Source organism: Camelina sativa, chromosome 15 (genome assembly GCF_030686135.1).
Source record: "Camelina sativa cultivar CO46 ecotype springtype chromosome 15, ASM3068613v1".
In the NCBI taxonomy this organism is placed as follows: Eukaryota; Viridiplantae; Streptophyta; class Magnoliopsida; order Brassicales; family Brassicaceae; genus Camelina; species Camelina sativa.
In genome coordinates this window covers 3,229,318-3,249,662 of record NC_141894.1, presented here as the reverse complement: position 1 = coordinate 3,249,662, position 20,345 = coordinate 3,229,318, and the positions used below count along the sequence as shown (strand labels likewise).

Sequence of the window (20,345 nt, the reverse complement as noted above, 5' to 3'; positions counted from 1 at the left end):
AAAAAAACAAAATCCATTAAAAAAATTAAGAAAACAAATAATGGAGGGTTTTCGTATAACAAATGGGTTGTTTTTTATAGTGCTAGTGGTTATGGCCACCGTAGCAGCACACCCGGTACCAATTGTTGATAAAGCAAAAGATGCAGCTACAGCAGTTGGCGATAAAGCAAAAGATGCAGCTACGGCAGTTGGCGCTAAAGTAGCTGGAGCAGTACCTGGAGCGGTACCTGGTGGACCAAAAGCAAGTTGCGATGTTAAAATATTAGGAGCCAAAGCAGATGGGAAAACTGATGATTGTGCCGTACGTACCATATATTGTATTATTATTCGATTTTGTATGCGTTAACAATGAATCTGACTCAAATAGATTCATGTATAGGCTTTTTCAAAAGCATGGACAGATGTGTGTGCAGCAGGGGGGACACTGGTAGTGCCAAAAGGTGAATATTTGGTAGGGAAATTAGCACTCAAAGGTCCATGCAAAGGTCCAGTCACTTTGGAATTGAATGGCAATCTAAAGGCTCCAGCTACGGTCGCGGCAAATGAACCTCATGCGGGATGGATTGAAATTGACAATGTTTGTGATTTCACGTTGAATGGGAACAATGCTATTCTTGATGGTCAAGGTGCCCTCGCTTGGAAGGTCAATGACTGCGCCAAAACTGGCAAATGCAACTCTCTCCCCATCGTAAGCACATTCAATTTGTATGTACATTTTATAAGTTTTTGTTAATCAAATATATAACTTGTTACATTTCTTGGTTTTGTAACAGAACATCCGATTAACGGGTCTAACAAACTCGAAAATTATGGGCATTACATCAACAAACAGCAAACTTTTCCACATGAACATCATTAACTGCAAGAACTTAACTCTTGAGAATATTGGCATTGATGCACCTGCAGAGAGTCTCAACACCGATGGTATCCACATCGGAAGGTCTAACGGTGTTAACTTGATAGGGGCAAAGATTAGAACTGGAGATGACTGTGTTTCCATTGGAGATGGTACCGAAAATCTCCTTATTGAGAACGTCGTATGTGGACCAGGACATGGTATTTCCATTGGAAGTCTTGGATTGTACCCTAATGAGCAACCAGTGAGAGGAGTCACCGTGAGGAAATGCACTATCAAGAACACTGACAATGGAGTTCGCATCAAGACATGGCCTGGGTCTCCCCCTGGTATTGCCTCCAACATTATTTTCGAAGATATCACAATGGACAATGTTAGCACCCCCGTTCTCATCGACCAAGAGTATTGTCCACATGGAAAATGCAAAGCTGGGGTAAAAAACCTAATCAAATCAATTAATACACAAAATATCTACTTTAATTTCATAGATTTTTTTTTAATAAAATATTATATATAGAGCAAAAAGTTAAAGTTCATCTCTTTTATTACTATGCATGAAGGTACCATCTCAAGTAAAATTGTCGGACGTGACCATCAAGAACATTAAGGGCACATCAGCAACAAAGGTTGCTGTGAAACTAATGTGCAGCAAAGGATGCCCTTGCACCAACATTGCCCTCTCTGACATCAACTTGGTCCACAATGGTAAAGAAGGACCAGCTGTCTCGGCCTGTTCTAACATTAAGCCTGTTATCACAGGAAAGTTGATTCCAGAAGCTTGCACTGAAGTCGCTACACCAGGTCCTTAAATTATAGTCGCTTGTCCACCATACATCCACCCAATCTGGTGATCAGTTAGGGTGCGATGAAGAAGTATTGCAATATTTTGATGATACTTTTTTAACGTATAAATAATATATATGGTATTACTAGATAATAGTCCCTTGATGGTTGGAGTTTATGCTCTGAAGAGTGGCTCATGATTGGATAATAAAATTTTTGTGATTCATAATATGCGAGTATTTGAATTTATATTTAATAAATAATAATAAATTTTAAATCTTAAGTTTTTGTCTTCTAAGATTCACATATTTTTTTTTCCTCTAATATATAGATATAATTTTCATAAAATTGAATATATAACAGAAAATTGCTGCAAAAATCTCGTCTCAATTTTCTTTAAAAGTTCAGTTAGAAGTAATTAATATGGAGTTATTGTAATCAGTTTTTATCATTACAGTTTTAAATCATCAAGCCAAGTTCCTAAAGCTAAGATATACACATAAACGAAACATACATATTGATAAGTAAGAAGAGTTCCTAACAACAACGTTAATCTCACAAAAAGAAGAAGAAATTTACATACAAAACCATATGAAATAATAAGTTCAGGGAAAGATAAATCATAAAGATCTATGTGTCCCCTTGAGAGGGTGGCAGAGTCACTGCCTCACGGGGTACGCCTCTTTTTGTTCTTATTCTTGCAACGTCTCTCAGAGTACGAAAAGTTTAGTTCTCTATTTTCGTACCCTTTAAAATTTAAGTAATTAAGAGAAATAATCTACCAAATATGAATAATAGCTTCAAATATTTTGGTAAATTTGGCTTGTATAAGTGCATGCATGTTGATCCAACAAAGAAAGTATGAAGGAACCAAATTGATATAAAAACAACATGAACTTCTCTAATCTCCACCTTCTACAAAAAAAAAAATGAACGTGAAGTGTCTTTAGTCACCTAAGTTAGACTGTACTTAAGTCGCATTACCCTTCATAATAAGAATAACATATATTTCGCAGTTATTTTTGGAAACAAAGAACGTTCTCAGGTCTCATATGGGTCCGCTAACGCTCAAGCAAAGGATCTCTAGTCCGTCATATACTTTCTTGGTTGCATGCATGGTTTCGTGTTTTTCATTAACCATGGTCTATGTTTCCTGTTTATGTGTATGTTTGTCTCAGTGTAGGAGCCACTGGTTGTAATCTGGTTCCCCATTTTCAAGTTTTAATGGAAAGGTATCTTTAAAAAAAAAACTTCTATTTTTTACCAAAACATTTGGGCAATGAATGAATCAATAACTCTATATATTCATTTTGTTTTATGTACATCGTTCAAGGTTCGATCGATCTTACATTCGTTGTGGGTTATTCATCAAGAGAAATTCCTTTAAATACCATTAAAAAAGTTTTTTTCCAAAAATACCACATTTTAGTTTTTTTTTCCAAAAATACCACAAAAGTTTTTTTCCCAAAATTACCACTAACACAAAAAATTGAATTTTAAGAATGTAGAATTAATTTTTTTATGTTTGGATTGATAAATTTAGTTTTAGGGTTTAGTTTTTAGGGGTAGGGTTTAGTATTTATAATTTAGGAATTAGTTTTTAGTATTAGAACTTTAGTTCAATTATTTGGTATTTTTGGAAAAAAATACTCCCTCTGTATCAGAATAGATGATGTTGTAGGATTTTATTTTGTATCAGAAAGGATGATTTTCTGTATACTTTAATCAATTAATGATAAGAAATTGCAAATTTCAAGAATCATTAAATGAGAATTTAAAAGTTTGATGAAATACTATTGGTTAATAAGTATAAAAATATGTTATTATAAATAAATAATATATTTATTGCTATACATTAAATGCTATTCTTGATTCATGTAAAAATTCTAAAACATCATCTATTGTGATACAGAGGGAGTACATTTTAATAGTAGTTTTGGAAAAAAAAACTAAGTTGTGATATTTTTAGAATAAAAACCACCTATGTTAATGGTATTTATGACAATTGCCCATTCATCAATCATAGCCCAACCAATCAAAGAAGATTAGTCATTTATCCATTTATCTCGACAATGTCCACTATAGGCCTAATTAATTCGTATTAAATTGATATAATTAGTTTTGGACTGTGTCAATTTCAAGTTATGTCGTTTGAAAACTTTTTGAGTCGGGTTGAGAGTTGAGACAACATATATTTGGTTTGATATCATGTTAAATTTTACGGATTTTTCTAACACACATAAATAAATTGATTCATATATGATCTTACGTATTGCTCAAAGTCTCATATCATTTCTATTATATATGTGATATTCATCACATAGTAGTTCTGCATGCATAAATTTTAATGTTTTTGTATTTTAATATTATTCATATATATATCAAATATCTAGAACTTCAGCTTTTTTCAGCCATACAAGTGTTTTATCATCATTCCAACATCTGCCACATGTCCATAATTAAGGTGAACTTTGAAAGATACCTCTTTTTATCTTCCATTCCAAAGGTTAATGATTCTTTCATCATTGTCCATATTTAATTGTAAAAATTATTATTAACTAAAGTTGAATTTTTTCATTTTATATAGAGATGTTGTGATGAAAGAGAAAGATTGAGCTCTAAAGGAGAAGATCACACAATTTTTTAAAAAAATCAAATAAAATCAACATTGCTCAGTAAGCTAATTGTGTGACATATTGCTTTGTTCATGATTTCTGTTTTATTAAAAGTTTTTGTCTCTATAAGATCTAACAAAGCTTCTTTCTTTTCCAGCGAAACAAGGTTATAAACGAATCTTATGATATGCCTTTTGTGTAAATGATATTGTTGAAAAGGTTGTTAGATAGAAAATACTTCAATATAAAGAATAACTGTTCATACGTTAATTTCAATTGCATTAGTGAACAAAAAAAAATTACAATGATCAAATCATCAAAACATGACATTTAAAATTAAAACTAAATTCGGACCCGCACGTACGTACATGATTGATTTCAAGAATTAAAGTTATTTACCAGGTCTACAATATATTATGCATGTGTGAAATTATGTTTGTAAACATATTTTTAACAAATATTATTAACATTTATAGTCTAAACACATACCAGTATAATATTCTATTTATTTTAGTCATAAAGTAGGATCAGATATGTTTTTTTATTAGTAGAAACAACTACAGTAAAAAAAAAAGAGAAAATAATATATTTATTTCTGGACAGAAAAACTCGCCACGTCCTATACATGTCATGTTTTTTCTATCTCATAATTGCGATTTTGGATCAAAATTGATTTCACCATAACATTTGGATCGACACGACGATAGATTTGAATCAAATGTGAGCCAAAGTGATCGGTTATAAAGATTAACCAAATTGGATTACTTAAATTGTCTAGCTGGGGGAACCTACATTGATAGGCCTATCCCGTAACAATTTTGCTATTTTTTACTGTTAGAAAACTACATGAGCAATATCTGCATTCGTCCTGCTGAATTTGCAAAACCCGTGAGTAATAGATGTTTAAAACCTGTCGTGCTGAATTTAGTTTCATAATAGAATATTCTCCTGAGATTATGAGTATTATCTAAATTATATTATTAATATAAATATGAAAGTTTGTTTGAAAAATACAGGTTTTCTAATAATTTGGTAATATTACCTTGTTATTAGGTTGTAAATTATACTGATTTAGAAACAATACATGAATTTCACATCTCTTAAATGTTGCAATTTGAATTATCGATGATCTAAAGAGTATGTTTAGATATTAAATGAACATATCTTGTAGTTTAAGTAGATATTAAATATATGAGATTTTGAATTTTTAATAAAATAAAAGAAAACCTGCGGTCTAGGTCGAATAATCACCTAATTTTAATAAAATACAAAATACGTGACGTGTAATTCAAGGTCCGCAACTTTTTGTGCGTTCAAACAACCTAAAAAACGAGAAGTAGAGAGTAAAATGGTGCTAACATCTCTCTTTCAAGGCATTATATATAAAGCAGCAAACGGTTAGTAAAACTCTCAGAAAAAAAAAAACAAAACAAAAAACTAAAGATATATAAAAGAAAAAAGTTAAAAAAAAATAAAAATAAAAAATGGGTTCATATATCGGAATTTCTACAATTTTCGTTCTATGTCTGGTGGGATTTTCAGCCAATGCTCATGAGGTGTTTAACGTTAATGCTCCTCCAGGTTCTGATATCACTCAGGTTAGTTCCATTACGTTTCATATATATCTTGCTCCCAAAGCAATCTATAGGTACGGTTACATTATCAAAAGCCTGTTTATTACTTCACTTACACATGAATTAATTAGGGTTTCATTGCGCGATATACAGGCACTTTTAAAAGCATTCACAGCGGCATGCCAATGTACGGCACCGAGCAGGGTGGTGATCCCAAAAGGAGAGTTCAAGCTTTGTGAGATCATTATGACAGGGCCATGCAAAGCTCCAATCGAGATCAACTTGCTAGGCACTCTTCTTGCTGACGGAAGTAACATCCACCACGGAAAGGATAAATGGGTCGTCTTCCGCAAAATTAATGGGTTTAAGTTGAACGGAGGTGGAACCTTCGACGGTGAAGGTAGCGCAGCTTGGAGGGTCAATAACTGTCACAAGACTAGCAATTGCAAGAAACTTCCCATCGTAGGTGTTTCCATACATTTATGCTACTATGCTAGGCCCTGAACTACATATAGTAATGTAATTTACTGTTGCACATGCAGAGTATTAGATTTGATTTCGTGACGAACGCTGAGATAAGAGACATATCCTCAGTGGATTCCAAGAACTTCCACGTCAACGTGATCGGCGCCATGAACATGACCTTTGACAACGTCAAGATCTTGGCTCCAGCAGAGAGCCCTAACACCGACGGGATCCACTTGGGAAGAAGTGACGGAGTTAGCATCATCAACTCTAGGATCTCCACCGGAGATGACTGTATCTCCGTCGGGGACGGGATGGTGAATCTTCTCGTGAAGAATGTCGTGTGCGGTCCTGGACACGGTATCAGTATTGGAAGCCTTGGAAGGTACCCACACGAGCAGAACGTTAGGGGCATTAAGGTCATCAACTGTACCGTACAAGAGACTGACAACGGCCTCAGAATCAAGACTTGGCCCACCGCGGCTTGCTCCACCGTCGCCTCCGGTATTCATTTTGAGGACATCATCCTTAAAAACGTTAGCAACCCAATCCTCATCGACCAGGAGTACTGTCCTTGGAACCAGTGCAACAAGCAAGTATGTATCTTCATCATAATATCATTAATATTGAATCATATAGCTATAGACTAGAGTCCCACTTTAGCCACCATATGACTATATAACATTTTCAAAATTGGATAAAGGGATTGAATTCCATAAACTATATTTCCGTGCTAGCCAGTGTGGTAATTTTAACTGACAAACCTTACAATTAGTCTGTGCTTTGGATTTATCCTCTTCTAAAACAAGTATATGATTATAATTCCCAACGTGTGTTGTAAATAATTCGCAGAAATCTTCATCCATTAAGCTGATAGACGTAAGCTTCACCAATATTAGAGGGACATCAGGAAACAAGGATGCAGTGAAGCTATTGTGCAGTAAAGGTTATCCGTGTGAGAACGTTGTGGTTGGAAACATTAATATTGAGTACACTGGACGCGATGGTCCAGCCACTTTCATGTGCTCAAATGTAAAGCCTAGGCTTGTGGGAATTCAGAACCCAAAGGCTTGTAACACCCCACCAGTATTGACCCAACCTAAGTAAAATGTAGAAATCTCACAACATATATTAAGTTAGGAATTTCACATCCAATTTTCTTCAGTCTTATTTTTTTTTTTTTCCAAAGTCACAAAGGCGTTTAAAAAGCTGTAAAAGATTTTCTTTAACTTTTTTTGTTTGATGCCAACGCATATATATAATGTGTGTGTGCATATAGAGATGTAATAAGACTAAAAGATTCAATATATCTTTTTGCATATGAATTTCTTTTAAAATCCTAATATTTCGGCATACAAAAATAGAACATATGCACCGTTAATTTTTTTTTATTCTGTATATTATGTCATACTAATATATACATTAAGAATCGTAAATTATTTAGAACATTACCAGCTTTTTTTTTTTGGTCAAAACTTTTTGACATTCATAAAATAAACAGTTTGCAATATTCTGGATTATAATTAAGAATAAAATTATGGTTTTGCAAAAAAAATCAAAACAAAACAAAAAATTGACAGTTTTTATCCAGTTACACACACTGACACACACACGTACGTGTAATTCAAGCGCCGTATCGATTTGAAGATGCTTTGAGATTTACGTGTTGTTGGACCATTCGTTTATTCGTGTTACAAAAAGGTAGCTAGTCTGACACAACGAACTAAAAAGAACGAATGTCTCTGAAAAAACGGGTTCAAAGCTCGAGTGTAGGACGTGTGACGACGACGGTAAAAAGTAACCGTAGAAATACGACCTGGTGATAGTCGAAGTACAATAAAACCTTAAATTGGGAACTTCCCCCAAAATCTAGCAACCATTGTTGTTGTACTTTTTTACTTGATGCCTTGAAACGCATCACACATGATGGCACGTTACATGCACAAAATAGATGGTTATATTGTGTACAAGTCCGTACATCAGTACATGAACATAATATTTCAGCATGCTTTTTAACCCAAAAAAGGTATATATATTCAGCATGCTTCTGATTCAATTAAAAAATTATTTTATTTGGCAAAACATTATATTCTTTTAATTTTCAATGTATAAAATTAAATAAAAATATGCATACATAACTTTAGTTTTTTCTATGAAATTATATGTTGTTAGAAATGGATGCCCTATGAAAACTTCAGAGTTTAAAACGAATATAAAACTTCTATACATGTAATTGTAAATACGGTTCGGAGGGTACACAAGTTAAACAAAGGGTTACAAAATAATGATTAGATATTTTAACATTTTTATAAGAAAAAGTTGAATAGTCTTTTTACATTGTCCTTACCAAAACTATAAACGTAGCCACATTTAGAAAATTTTATACTTTATATAGAAATTTTGTTTCTGAAAATTTTAAGCTTTATATAGAAATTCAATTTTTAATGACAATGTCCCTTTGTATACATTTTGGTTTTCATCGTTTAATTAGTCCAAGATACAAAATTAGACATCAGAATTCCTGAAAACATGGATCAAACAACCTAAAAAACTAGAGGTGGCGAGAAAAATTCGAAACTAGAGTTTAGCAACTCTCTACCCAATACACTATATAAATGTAAACATGAGATTAATCAAATTACAGCAAACACAACAAAACAATAAATAGTAATTTTAGTAATTTTTTTTTAATATATATTTTTTTTTGGTAAACGATGGGTGCATACTTTGGAGTTTCTACAATTTTAATTATCTGTTTGTTGGGAATTTCAGCCAATGCTGCGGTATTCCCCATTGGTTCACCGTCAGGTTCTGATATTACTCAGGTTAGTTCCCTTTCTTGCTTTCCAAGCAATCTACAAAACCAAAGTTTTTTTTTTTTGGGGGATTAACTCGTTAATTGGGGTTTCACTCCACTGATATGCAGGCACTTCTGAAAGCATTCACAGCGGCATGCCAATGTCCTTCACCAAGCAAAGTGGTGATCCCAAAAGGAGAGTTCAAGCTTGGTGAGATCGAGATGAGGGGTCCATGCAAAGCTCCAATCGAGATCACCATTCAAGGTACTGTCAAAGCTGATGGTAACGCTATCCAAGGCAAGGATAAATGGGTCGTCTTCGGCAACATCAATGGGTTTAAGTTGAACGGAGGTGGAGCCTTCGATGGTGAAGGTAATGCATCTTGGAGGGTCAATAACTGCCACAAGACTTTCCTGTGCAAGAAACTTCCCATCGTATGTGCTTCTGTCTTTAATTTAACACCATCCTTTGAGATTTTCAAATTATTAATTACCAAGTTATCATGTGCTTTTGCCTTAATGATGTTATCTGTTCTGTTTTTTTACAGAGCATAAGGTTTGATTTCGTGTTGAACTCTGAGATCAGAGACATATCCTCAATTGATGCCAAGAACTTCCACATCAACGTCCTGGGAGCAAAGAACATGACCATGAATAACATCAAGATCATTGCCCCAGAAGATAGTCCCAACACTGATGGGATCCATTTGGGAAGAAGTGACGGAGTCAAGATCCTTAACTCTTTCATCTCCACCGGAGACGATTGCATCTCTGTCGGAGATGGGATGAAGAACCTTCACGTCGAGAAAGTTACATGCGGTCCGGGACACGGAATTAGTGTCGGAAGCCTTGGAAGGTACGGACACGAGCAAGATGTTAGCGGCATTAGGATCATCAACTGTACCCTCCAACAGACTGACAACGGACTAAGGATCAAGACATGGCCTTCTGCAGCTTGCTCCACCACCGCCTCCGATATCCATTTCCAGGATATCATCCTCAAGAACGTCAACAACCCAATCCTCATTGACCAAGAGTACTGCCCTTGGAACCAGTGCAACAAGCAAGTATGTATCTTCATCATAAATTTTTGGATAGATCTCTATCTAGCTCCAATGCATGATTCTGATTTTTTAAATGTTGTTTTTGTGATTTTCAGAAACCATCAACGATTAAGTTGGTGAACATAAGCTTCAAGAATATCAGAGGAACATCAGGGAACAAGGACGCGGTGAAGCTACTTTGCAGCAGGGGATATCCGTGCCAGAACGTCGAGATTGGAAACGTTGATATTAAATACACTGGAGCAGATGGTCCAGCCACTTTCCAGTGCTCAAACGTCAGCCCCAAGCTTTCGGGAATTCAGAACCCTAAAGCTTGCAGTGCTCCCGTGACCAAGGCACCCAACATGTAGAAGCTCAAATTATTTTACACTCATTCAATTTAATATTTTTATCTCTACACCAAATCTATGGTCTATGATGTATGCTCTCATTTTATTTAACTCGAGAATATGAATACATCATATGGCCCAATTTGACCTTAATAAAAAAATCTTCTTTTAATTTGCTCTGTTGAAAGTTATAAGTCAGTACTAAAATGTCCCATTAATTATCTATCTATGGTTCGGCTAAATGACAAGCCGGATCATTGGTGTCAAAATTCACGTTAAAAGCCACTTTAAATTTTGGTGTGTAAATAATGTGTAAGTGAACCTTCCGTTCCGTTGTGGTTTAGGTTTACGACGGGTTAGTGTTGACTTGGCTCCTAAGTTTTTCATATTTGTAACGAGTCAGGAGGATCCGGACCGAAACTTAAACTAATCTTGCTAACCCGTTGATTTTTTTTTTTTTTAATCAACTATGATTGAAATAAAATAACAGTGAAACAATTCGAATTTAATTTGGTCTCTCAACTAAACATTGTGAATCATTGGTTGCTGATGAGCTCTCCTTAAGCTCTCATTGGTTACTGCTTTGTAAAATTGTCTCAGTTTAGGAAACTTTTTTTTTGACCTCGAGTTTAGGAAACTGAAAAATGTTTAATAGACGTATCATGGATTATAAAATATTTCATGTAGATTCATTGATAGAAGTTTTTAGTTTGCAGCGGGTGTAGCTAATATAGTGACAATAGTTAAATTTCATCTAAAATTATTTTCATCCCGAAAATATATTCTCGCAAAGAATTCCAAATAAAATTATTCGTCTCACTCATTAACTAAATCAATTCATCGAATACATTGTCTAGATTCTAGATGCATTGGATCAATTTACCTATTCCATATTCTATGCGAAGACTAACACTAACTTATGTTACTCAAGGATTTAAAAACTCACATATCATAATAGTACTTTTACTTTACGTAAACATACCTGTACTTTCTTCTTTTTGGGTTAACATACCTAATTTCGAAGCATTAATGCAATCTATTATCAGAATGATCTTTGAACTTAAAAGTTAAAACAGTTAAGGTACAATAAATCGTGGAGAGAATAACAAAAATGGAAGATCAACCTAATATCAAATAATCATAAGAACTAGCTAGTGAAAAAACTGCTCACGGATCATCATGGATTACGAGTATATAGATTACCATTGAAAAAAGGAGAATTTGAGACTAAGAGAAAAGAAAAGATAGAATAAGAGAGAAATCAAGAAGAAAACATAAAAATATAGTTTCTATAAAATAGAAGTACATCAACAGAAACGAGTTTTGCTTGCGTTCGCATAAGACATACAAACAGCTTGAGAACAAAATAATCTCATAGTGATAAAAAGACTTATTCTCTCGAAAGCCCTACATGGCTAAATCCTCTTTCCATATCTCACACTATCAAAAACAAAAGACTTAAAAAAAAGAGACAAAATCAAAAGAAACTTAAACTCTAGTACAATCTGCCTCAAAAACACAAACCTTAACCATAACCCCCAAGAAGAAGAAGAAAAAGAAGAAGAACCATTACATGACAATGAAGAAAACTGAGGAAGAAGGATCATTTTTTTTTTTTTTTTTTTGGTTTTTTTTTTTTGGGTTTTGAACTCTTCTTATGTATTACCCGCCTCGCCGGAGACTGATACAGTTTCTTCTATCCCTCATTGAAAGAAGAAAAGAAAACAAAAATAGAAAAAAAGAAAGCAGAAATAGCCTAGGAGGAACAATGAATTTAGAAAACCAAACCATGACAGAAAAATCTGCGGGATTCTCTGGTTAGCTCTAGCTGATTGATGATATGATCAAGTTTCGTCCTCATGGGCATAATTTGTATGAAGGAGAAGATAATCTAAAAGATTCGCCAAAAGACACAGATCGTTCACCGTGATGGCTCGCCTACAATATCGTGGTAAAACAAAAACGATTGTACTAAGTAGCAATTCCTGCAACACAAAATAATTCAGAGCTATAAGAAACCAGCCATGCAATGGGTTTCTTATTCTGGTGTGAGCAACAAAAAAGATTTTTAACTACTTTCCTAGTTCCACCAGCTGCATATCTAAAGCATGGAAATAAACAATCTTTTCTCCTGTAAATGATCACAACTGATGAACTAGATAACAGTAAAGATGCAGAATGGCTACAGAGTGAAATGCACCGTAGTTCAAGACCCTATACCACTATTTGTCTATCTGTATGCAAGCAAGTTTTCTGTTTCATTCCTATTCTATTTATCAACTAGCTCATGGCATTATCTAATCATAGAATCACATGTTAAAGCAAAAAGATTACTCTAAACTCAATTACCTCTGTTTGATTGTCTCTTGTTCACACTGTAACTGCCAACATAACCTGGAGACGAACTTCTAGCTGAAACATCTGAAGAAGGACCCCCTCCTCCAATCCCATAGCTAAAAGAAGCAGGCCCTTCTGCCTCAGGAGTTGGTGATCTCCATGTGGGATCACTATAAACTGCACCATTCCCATAAAACTCTGCGAGTCCTGCTGCATCGTAACCACTGTTGTTGGTTGCCGAAGCAGAAGAGAATGAAGACGATGGTACTGCCTTGTTAGCCCCTGGGTTTCTTGCTGCATAACCACCGGTTCCCAACCCAAAACCAGATTCACCGTTTCCTCCATAACCAAACTTGACATTCTCATTACTAACAGCATTGTTACCTCCTCCAGGAGCACCCCAATTGACTCCCGAATTGCCAAATGGACCACTAAGTGTGTTGTTCCCACTTGATGATCCTCCCATGTATGTATTGGAATTTGAGTTTGTAGTGTTGTTGTTATAGTTAAGACCCCCATTGTTTCCCCCCCAAAGGTTCCGTGTAACCGAACTGAAGAAGGATGAGTTTCCTCCTCCATTTCCCCCTTCATAGCCAACCGCAGGACCAAACCGGTTTGTGTTACCAATGTAGTAAGGGCTCATTCCTCGGCCATAGTCAACGTTGCCACTGAAGTTTGTACCTCCATTGAACCCTGTGGGCAATCCCTGCTCGAAGTTCACATTCATCCCGTAGCCAGAATTAAAGCTTGCAAACCCACTTCTTCCAGCACCAACAGGACTGAAACGACCATCCATCCTAAGTCCATAGCCTCCAACTGCTGCAGGATTAAACCCTTGAGCATATCCATTAAGGAGGTTATTGACCCTATTAACCCCGTAGCTGTAACCTGCACCAAGCGGGCTGCGAGTTGGACCTGGAGATAACTCCTTTGGAACAGCTCGCTTAACCTCAACCATTTTACCATTTAGTTCATGGAACGTCTTGAGCAGTACCTTTTCAACGGCCTCCTCGGAATCGTAGGTTATGAAACCGAAACCTCTAGGCCTTTGTGTGTTGTGATCATACATAACAACCACATCAGTAGTTGTTCCAAACTGCTCAAAATAAGTCTTGAAATCACTCTCTGTAACCGAAGAAGGTAAGCCTCCAACAAAAATCTTCCTAGTGCGACCTGGACCACCGGGAGAACCTTGGATGCTGCTGCTGTTGCTTCTATTAACCATGTTTTGATCATCTCTGGGAACAGCTTTCTTAGCTTCAACCTGCCGCCAAGGATCAAACATATATATAATAAGTAAACCACACAACTTCTTCTCAAAAAAACTCCAATCAAAAAGTGATGATCCAGTTACAATAGTGGTTGATCAGGTATCAAATGGGAAGCAAGGAATGCTAAAATGGAAAAGGAAGCTTAGAAAACAAGTTACATTGTAGGAGAAAGAGAAGGAAGATTACCAAACGGCCATCAATGTTATGTTTTTCGGTGATAACAATCTCAGCAACAGAAGGATCAGCAAAGACAACAAAACCGAAGCCACGAGCACGACCAGTGGTACGATCTTTCAAGATGACAGCCTCGATCACTTCACCAAAACTGCTGAAATACTCCTTGAGACGTTCCTCATTGGTGTCCCAAGATATCCCACCGATGAAAAGCTTTCCATTATCCGATTGCATTTTGCTCCTCTCTCTCTCTCTCTCTCTCTATCTCTCTGCTGCACACACACACACACAAGGAAATCAAATCAGTTCTGCTTTCAGATCAAACCTCAATAAAAAAAAAAAGTTTTGGTTTTTAAGTTTATTTAAAATTGTTTGGTTTATGATTGGAATCAATCAGACAGATTTCAAAATCTGATCAAAAGGAAACATCTTTACAACAAAAAAACGTAAATCAGATTAACGGATTGAATCTAGAAAACAACAGATCCTTCATCAAAGGGGATAGCAATTAAGAGAATCTATCTGCCAGAAGAGTTTGATCGGATTAAAGCAAACAAACAACAATCAAAAGAAGAAGATGAGGAAATCTCAGATCAAAGGATGATTGATTGATGAAAAGCAGATTCATAACATAGATTAATAAAAAAAAAAAAAAAAGAAACCCACCAAATAAGAAGAAGAATAAAACCCAGATGCCGAATCTCGTAAGACTAATAAGATCTGAGGAGGATAGGCGAATCAAACCCGATTTAACACAATTTCAATGGCGTCTCTATAATAACATACTGACGACGCGCAGAGACGCGCTCTTGATTTGATGATGTATATATATTAGTTATGTATTATAGAGAGAGAAAGAGAGAGTTTTTATTTGGTAGAGAAGGGAGAGATGATAGAGAGAGAAGAAAGACAAAAGGCTTTTCGGGTGTGTTGTTGTGTGCAAGAAGATGAAGAAGATATGTCTCTATTTATATATTTATAACATTACTTTGTTTTCTAAGGAAATTTTCTTACTTACTATTTACATATATATATATTTTTTTTGCTGATTCTTTTATTTTTCCACATTACAAACAAACTTTTTTTTTTTTTTTGTAAGGAAAACTCGGAGCTTCAATTTATTACACAAAATTTTTACTACTGTTATTACAAAAATATATATATTACTAATAACTTGGAATATTTTTAGATTTTTATCTTTTAGTGGAATTTTTATCTATATATATATATATCCTAAATAAAACAAAAATTAGGATTGCGTCATTTATAAGGTAATTAAAAAAAATTGCAATTAAGTAGTATTATTCTTGCAATTAAGGATGTTTTAATTCTTGCAATTGAGAGTTCTTGTTGATTTGGATGATTTTAAGCTTGTTGTCTTTAAAATTTAAACCTAATTAGTGCTGTTCCTTTTTAATTTTATTTTTTAATTACCGCCACCAAATTGAGTTAACCTAGTAATCTGGTGATGAAAATGTATATACTCCTCCATATGTTCATTGTCCATTTCGGTTTTAGGAACACTACTTTTTTACTGATTCGAACGGACATTCATTTAGCTGATCGGAAGAAAAGCACTTTGACAAATACATATATGTAGCTTTAGACATGAAGAAGGTGCTGCTGCTGCTACTTCAAATTCGAAATAGCCTAGAAGCAATGAACTATTTTATGTGCTTATTATTATTATTAGTAGTGGCTGACTCTGATGGAAAACACTTGAAGAAGGTTGTGAACATGTTCATCATCATAGGGCCAACAAAAACCCTCTTTAGTTTTTGGGCTTTAAGCCCATATTTAAAGAACACAAAAATGATGGGTTTGTAGAAGAAGAGACTCATTTAACAAGAGTAGTTTAGTTGACTCATGTTGACAGAAAAAACAAGAGAAGTACATGAGTATATAAATGATGTAATATATATCGAACTAAACATATCTCAGCGAAATGTTGTTTCTCCAATATTACGCTTTCTGAACAATATTCAATTTTTTTTTTAATTCGGCTCAAAAAATGTTTCCCTCCAGATGTAAAAAATTTAAACGGCGCCCACTCAAAAAAATTTGATTTTTTTTCTTTTTGAAAACCCTTATCTTTGACGAATCTTCTCTCCCACACTTTTTCTTCTTCCTTCTTCAACCTCTACATCTCCGTCCGTCTATATATCCATTTCTTCCACAAACCTATTCACCATCTCTCTATCTAAAACCCACAAACAAGTTTTAATCTTTCTCCTATTTTTTTTCTTTTCTTCATCTCCACTCTCACTAGTCCCTCTGCCATGGCGGCGACACTCAAAGCTTCGATTTTGCTCAAAACCCTCGACAGTGACATCGTCGGAGATGTTTTTTCCGACCAGGGACGTCGTGGGTCCGGTGCTGTTCACGTTATCATGGGTCCTATGTTTTCTGGGAAATCGACCTCTCTTCTCCGCCGAATCAAGTCAGAGATCAGCGTCGGAAGGTAAAACTTGACTTTTTTTAACTTTGTCAGATCTTTGGATCCGAATTTTACAATTTAGAGATAAATTTTATTAATTTGGTCTTTTTGTGTTAAAAGCAGAAGTGTTGCGATGCTGAAATCGAGTAAGGATACGAGATACGCCAAAGATTCCGTAGTGACACATGATGGAATTGGATTCCCTTGTTGGGCTCTTCCAGATCTCATGTCATTTCCTGATAAATTCGGACTTGATGCTTATAACAAGGTAAACAAATCAAAACAATAACTATGGTTTCAATTCTGGTCTTAATTGTGAAGGATTTGCATTGAGATTGTGTTTTCTCTTGGCAGCTTGATGTGATTGGTATTGATGAGGCTCAGTTCTTTGGAGATCTTTATGAGTTTTGTTGCAAAGCCGCTGATGATGATGGCAAAACTGTGATTGTTGCAGGCCTTGACGGTGACTATTTAAGGTGCTTGATTGATTCTGTTTTTCAAAGATGTGATTTTGATATTTTTTCACTTACCGATTTTGTTGATTGGCTTGTAACGTGGATGTGATATTTTTCTATACGTAGGAGGAGCTTTGGTGCTGTACTTGATGTTATACCAATTGCTGATTCTGTAACAAAGCTAACTGCAAGGTGTGAGGTTTGTGGACAGAAAGCTTTCTTCACTTTGAGAAAGACTTGTGATACCAGAACCGAGCTTATTGGTGGAGCTGATGTCTATATGCCTGTTTGTCGCAAGCATTACATCACTAATCATATTGTTATGAAAGCTTCCAAGAAAGTGTTGGAAGTTGCTGACAAGGCTAGAGCTGAATCCTGTGTTGCTGCTATCATCTAAACTATCAATGATATATGTAACAAGTAATATATATGTTATAGTGAAAGTTTCTTCTTCATCTTCTTGTTTTGTTTTACTGGTGTGGGTTTCTCAATCCTTATTGTTGTTGTCTTTGAAAAACACTTGTGATGTTTTTGTACATAAATATAAATTTGGTGTTTTCTTTATAGCCTCTGGCTCATGTTTCATGCTTTCTACTGGCAATATCCACTAAACTGTTAAAATACAACCTGTTAGTTGGTCTAACGGGTTCCTGAATTCTCTCATACTTTCCAATATCCACTAAACTGTTAAAATACAACCTGTTAGTTGGTCTAACGGGTTCCTGAATTCTCTCATACTTTCCAAGGCCATTTGGTTTCTCGAGTAGGATTTGTAATTCTGATAATGAGAGCTTGCTGTGTGACATAATCTTTTCTTTCATCAGATCCTCATCCTGGATCCAGACTTTTATGTCCACTTCATGCTGAAGTGAAGATTGAAACTCTTGTTACAGCGATTCTGTCTCCGCATAAAGTGAAGACTAAAACTCTGGTTGCATCAATTCTGTCTCCTCAGTCTAGTCTAAAGAAACGTAAATACTTCATTAACTTCAACCAATTCCAACCTCTTGAGGGGAATGCAGATAATTTCAACATCAAAAGTTGAAGAGAGAACAATCTTGAGGGCACCTACAAAGAAGCTTGAATCGGATAGATTGAAGATGTTTTAATATTGAAGTGCGGAGGGCGATCAAATAGCCTGGGAACACAAAGGAGCTCCTAAGAGAAAAGAGCAGCGGTGGAAATCAAAATTACAGAAAGATAAAATAGCATTCCATTTAAAAAGTGTTAAAACAGCACTTGGGCACAAGTTAAATGTAGTACAAGAAGAAGTCTTTTTGTTGCCTCTGTGAGCACCAAAGCATTCACCAACATATAATCATAACATTCGCACCATCAAGGTGAGCTTGTCTATGAGCACCAAAGCATTCAACAACAGACAATCATAACATTCGCACCATCAAGGTGACCTTGTCTCTGAGCTGGTCCCATCTTTGCCAAATCTTGAAACACTTCTCACACTCTTAGGAGTCACAGCACCAGGACTTGCTCCACGAGGACTCGCTCCACGATAACTTGCACGGAGGCTCTCATCAACAGTAGAAGACGATTTAGCTATTGCCTTTCTGAAGAACTTCTGAGCAGCGGGTGAAAGTGTCCTAACATTTGGACTTGCACTTCCACTTCGATGAGGAGATGGCAACGGAGGTTTCTTAAACATACTGTTTGATCTCTCTCTCAGTTTTCGTGATGCGTCCCTTGATAATGAATGTGCCCTTACATCTCTGGCAGGTGCAGTTGGAATATTGTAGTGCGGTCCATCAGCACTACCACCAATATCAAGAGGTGTATCCTCAGGATCTAAGCGCATTGGTGTCCCATCAATCTCACCCCACGTTATAAAGGGAGATTCATCAAGACCTGGTGCAGGAGAAGGCGTTCTAACAAAACTATACCCATTATCTGCCCTTTTATCTGACTCCGCATAGAAAGGATTTGGAGTTTTCCTTAAATCATCCAAATCATACCTCTTAGATTTGTCTCTATCCCTACCCGAGATATGCATAGGTGAAGAACCAGCGATAGGAGTGTAGAGAATCTCAACAGAACCATCTTCTCTTGGCCTAGAATCCATAGTCTTCCCATGAAAACGAGTGTTCCCTTTCACAATCTCCTTAGTCAACCCAAGTAACCTCACAGCCCTTTCCGCCTCAGTTAAGGGAGCCTCACCCCTATCAGCTGGATGATACATGAGAAGATTCTTTGCTGTATATTTCCAACTATCTAAAGTACTCGGTGGCTGATCAGATGTACCATAACCATCTGTAATCCTATCTCTCTTAACATCCTCAATCAATTTACCATCCTCCTCCTTTTCACCTTCAAGAAGAAAAGCATACCTCTCCTTCTTCTTCCTATTCACCTTCTCAAGAATCTTGGAAAAGCTCTCGTTATCCTCACTCGTATATCTCCTAAAGAACTCATCTAAGGACAAATCAAGATCTATATCTTCATCCCCATCATCATCAACAACAGGAAACTCTCTACCAGAGACACCAGGGGTTCTAGGGGTTTTACCATCAAATTCATCTAAAGGAGTGAAATTTCTCAAAAAAGTAGATCCAGGAGTTTGAGTTTTACCCTCCGTGTCACCAACATGATGATGATGACTAGGCTTCTTCCCACGTCTCTCGATAATCTTCAACTGGGCGTCTCGGATTTGAATCGGGTCACGTGTTTTCACAGCCTGGATCCAATCGAGCCGATCTCTAAGCTTAGTTATATCTGGAAAGTAATCTCGCTCGATGATCTTCTCGATTGCTTCCACATACGCGTCCTCGTCGAGAACTCTCATTCGTTTTCTAGGGTTTCTGGGAATGATCTCCGAGGAAGACGAACTTCGAGGCGCCGACCGGAGGGTATCATCGGAATAAGAAGACGGCGATGGTGAAGAAATCTGCCGCGGAGAATGGCCAGGCGAGCGAAACATCTTGAATTAGAAACACGCGAATTTGATTTTAGAATCCGACGAAACTTTATCGAGAATTCGAACACTCTAGGGTTTGTTTGGTTTTTTTTTGGGTACACAGAAAAAACAAAACGATGGTAGAGATATGATGATGATTGCGTCGGCGAGGATATATTCATTAATCAATCTGATTGTAACGCGTTTTAGTTTCCGGAATATTACACTATTTAACCTAAACTTCTGATTCCTCTTACTTTTAACCCCGTGAGAAATCAAAATC

The 20,345-nt window shown here is 36.0% G+C and overlaps 6 protein-coding genes across 10 annotated transcripts; 4 read left to right on the top strand and 2 right to left on the bottom strand.

Moving 5' to 3' along the window:
• The first annotated feature begins 31 nt into the window (after positions 1 to 31).
• LOC104744980 (exopolygalacturonase-like) lies at positions 32 to 1,922 on the top strand. The gene is made up of 4 exons (XM_010466126.3): positions 32 to 301; positions 380 to 688; positions 774 to 1,289; positions 1,417 to 1,922. The coding sequence occupies exons 1-4, from the start codon at positions 41 to 43 to the stop codon at positions 1,663 to 1,665; spliced, it is 1,335 nt and encodes a 444-aa protein (XP_010464428.1). The 5' UTR covers positions 32 to 40; the 3' UTR covers positions 1,666 to 1,922.
• Positions 1,923 to 5,662: 3,740 nt separating this feature from the next.
• LOC104744978 (polygalacturonase-like) lies at positions 5,663 to 7,618 on the top strand. Its single transcript, XM_010466124.3, has 4 exons — positions 5,663 to 5,852; positions 5,982 to 6,290; positions 6,371 to 6,889; positions 7,146 to 7,618. The coding sequence occupies exons 1-4, from the start codon at positions 5,739 to 5,741 to the stop codon at positions 7,398 to 7,400; spliced, it is 1,197 nt and encodes a 398-aa protein (XP_010464426.1). The 5' UTR covers positions 5,663 to 5,738; the 3' UTR covers positions 7,401 to 7,618.
• A 1,049-nt stretch (positions 7,619 to 8,667) lies between these two features.
• On the top strand, positions 8,668 to 10,655 carry LOC104744977 (polygalacturonase-like). Its single transcript, XM_010466123.2, has 4 exons — positions 8,668 to 9,118; positions 9,220 to 9,525; positions 9,639 to 10,157; positions 10,250 to 10,655. The coding sequence occupies exons 1-4, from the start codon at positions 9,008 to 9,010 to the stop codon at positions 10,502 to 10,504; spliced, it is 1,191 nt and encodes a 396-aa protein (XP_010464425.1). The 5' UTR covers positions 8,668 to 9,007; the 3' UTR covers positions 10,505 to 10,655.
• A 1,097-nt stretch (positions 10,656 to 11,752) lies between these two features.
• On the bottom strand, positions 11,753 to 15,267 carry LOC104744976 (uncharacterized). 5 transcript variants are annotated; one of them, XM_010466122.3, is made up of 4 exons: positions 14,932 to 15,267; positions 14,278 to 14,537; positions 12,833 to 14,084; positions 11,753 to 12,468 (listed from the first exon to the last, which is right to left on the bottom strand). In XM_010466122.3, exons 2-4 carry the CDS (start codon positions 14,497 to 14,499, stop codon positions 12,455 to 12,457), a joined length of 1,488 nt encoding a protein of 495 aa, XP_010464424.1. In that variant the 5' UTR covers positions 14,500 to 14,537; positions 14,932 to 15,267; the 3' UTR covers positions 11,753 to 12,454. The 5 variants fall into 5 exon arrangements, with proteins under 5 accessions (XP_010464424.1, XP_010464423.1, XP_010464421.1 ...); XM_010466121.3 differs by having other exon boundaries at positions 11,753 to 12,421; positions 14,278 to 14,534; positions 14,932 to 15,230; XM_010466119.3 differs by having other exon boundaries at positions 11,753 to 12,421; positions 14,932 to 15,214.
• Positions 15,268 to 16,193: 926 nt separating this feature from the next.
• Positions 16,194 to 17,721, top strand: LOC104744975 (thymidine kinase a). Its single transcript, XM_010466118.2, has 4 exons — positions 16,194 to 16,726; positions 16,826 to 16,970; positions 17,057 to 17,178; positions 17,284 to 17,721. The coding sequence occupies exons 1-4, from the start codon at positions 16,545 to 16,547 to the stop codon at positions 17,552 to 17,554; spliced, it is 720 nt and encodes a 239-aa protein (XP_010464420.1). The 5' UTR covers positions 16,194 to 16,544; the 3' UTR covers positions 17,555 to 17,721.
• Positions 17,722 to 18,347: 626 nt separating this feature from the next.
• Positions 18,348 to 20,259, bottom strand: LOC104744974 (uncharacterized). The gene has a single exon (XM_010466117.3). It carries the CDS (start codon positions 20,084 to 20,086, stop codon positions 18,557 to 18,559), a length of 1,530 nt encoding a protein of 509 aa, XP_010464419.2. The 5' UTR covers positions 20,087 to 20,259; the 3' UTR covers positions 18,348 to 18,556.
• Between the last annotated feature and the right edge of the window lie 86 nt (positions 20,260 to 20,345).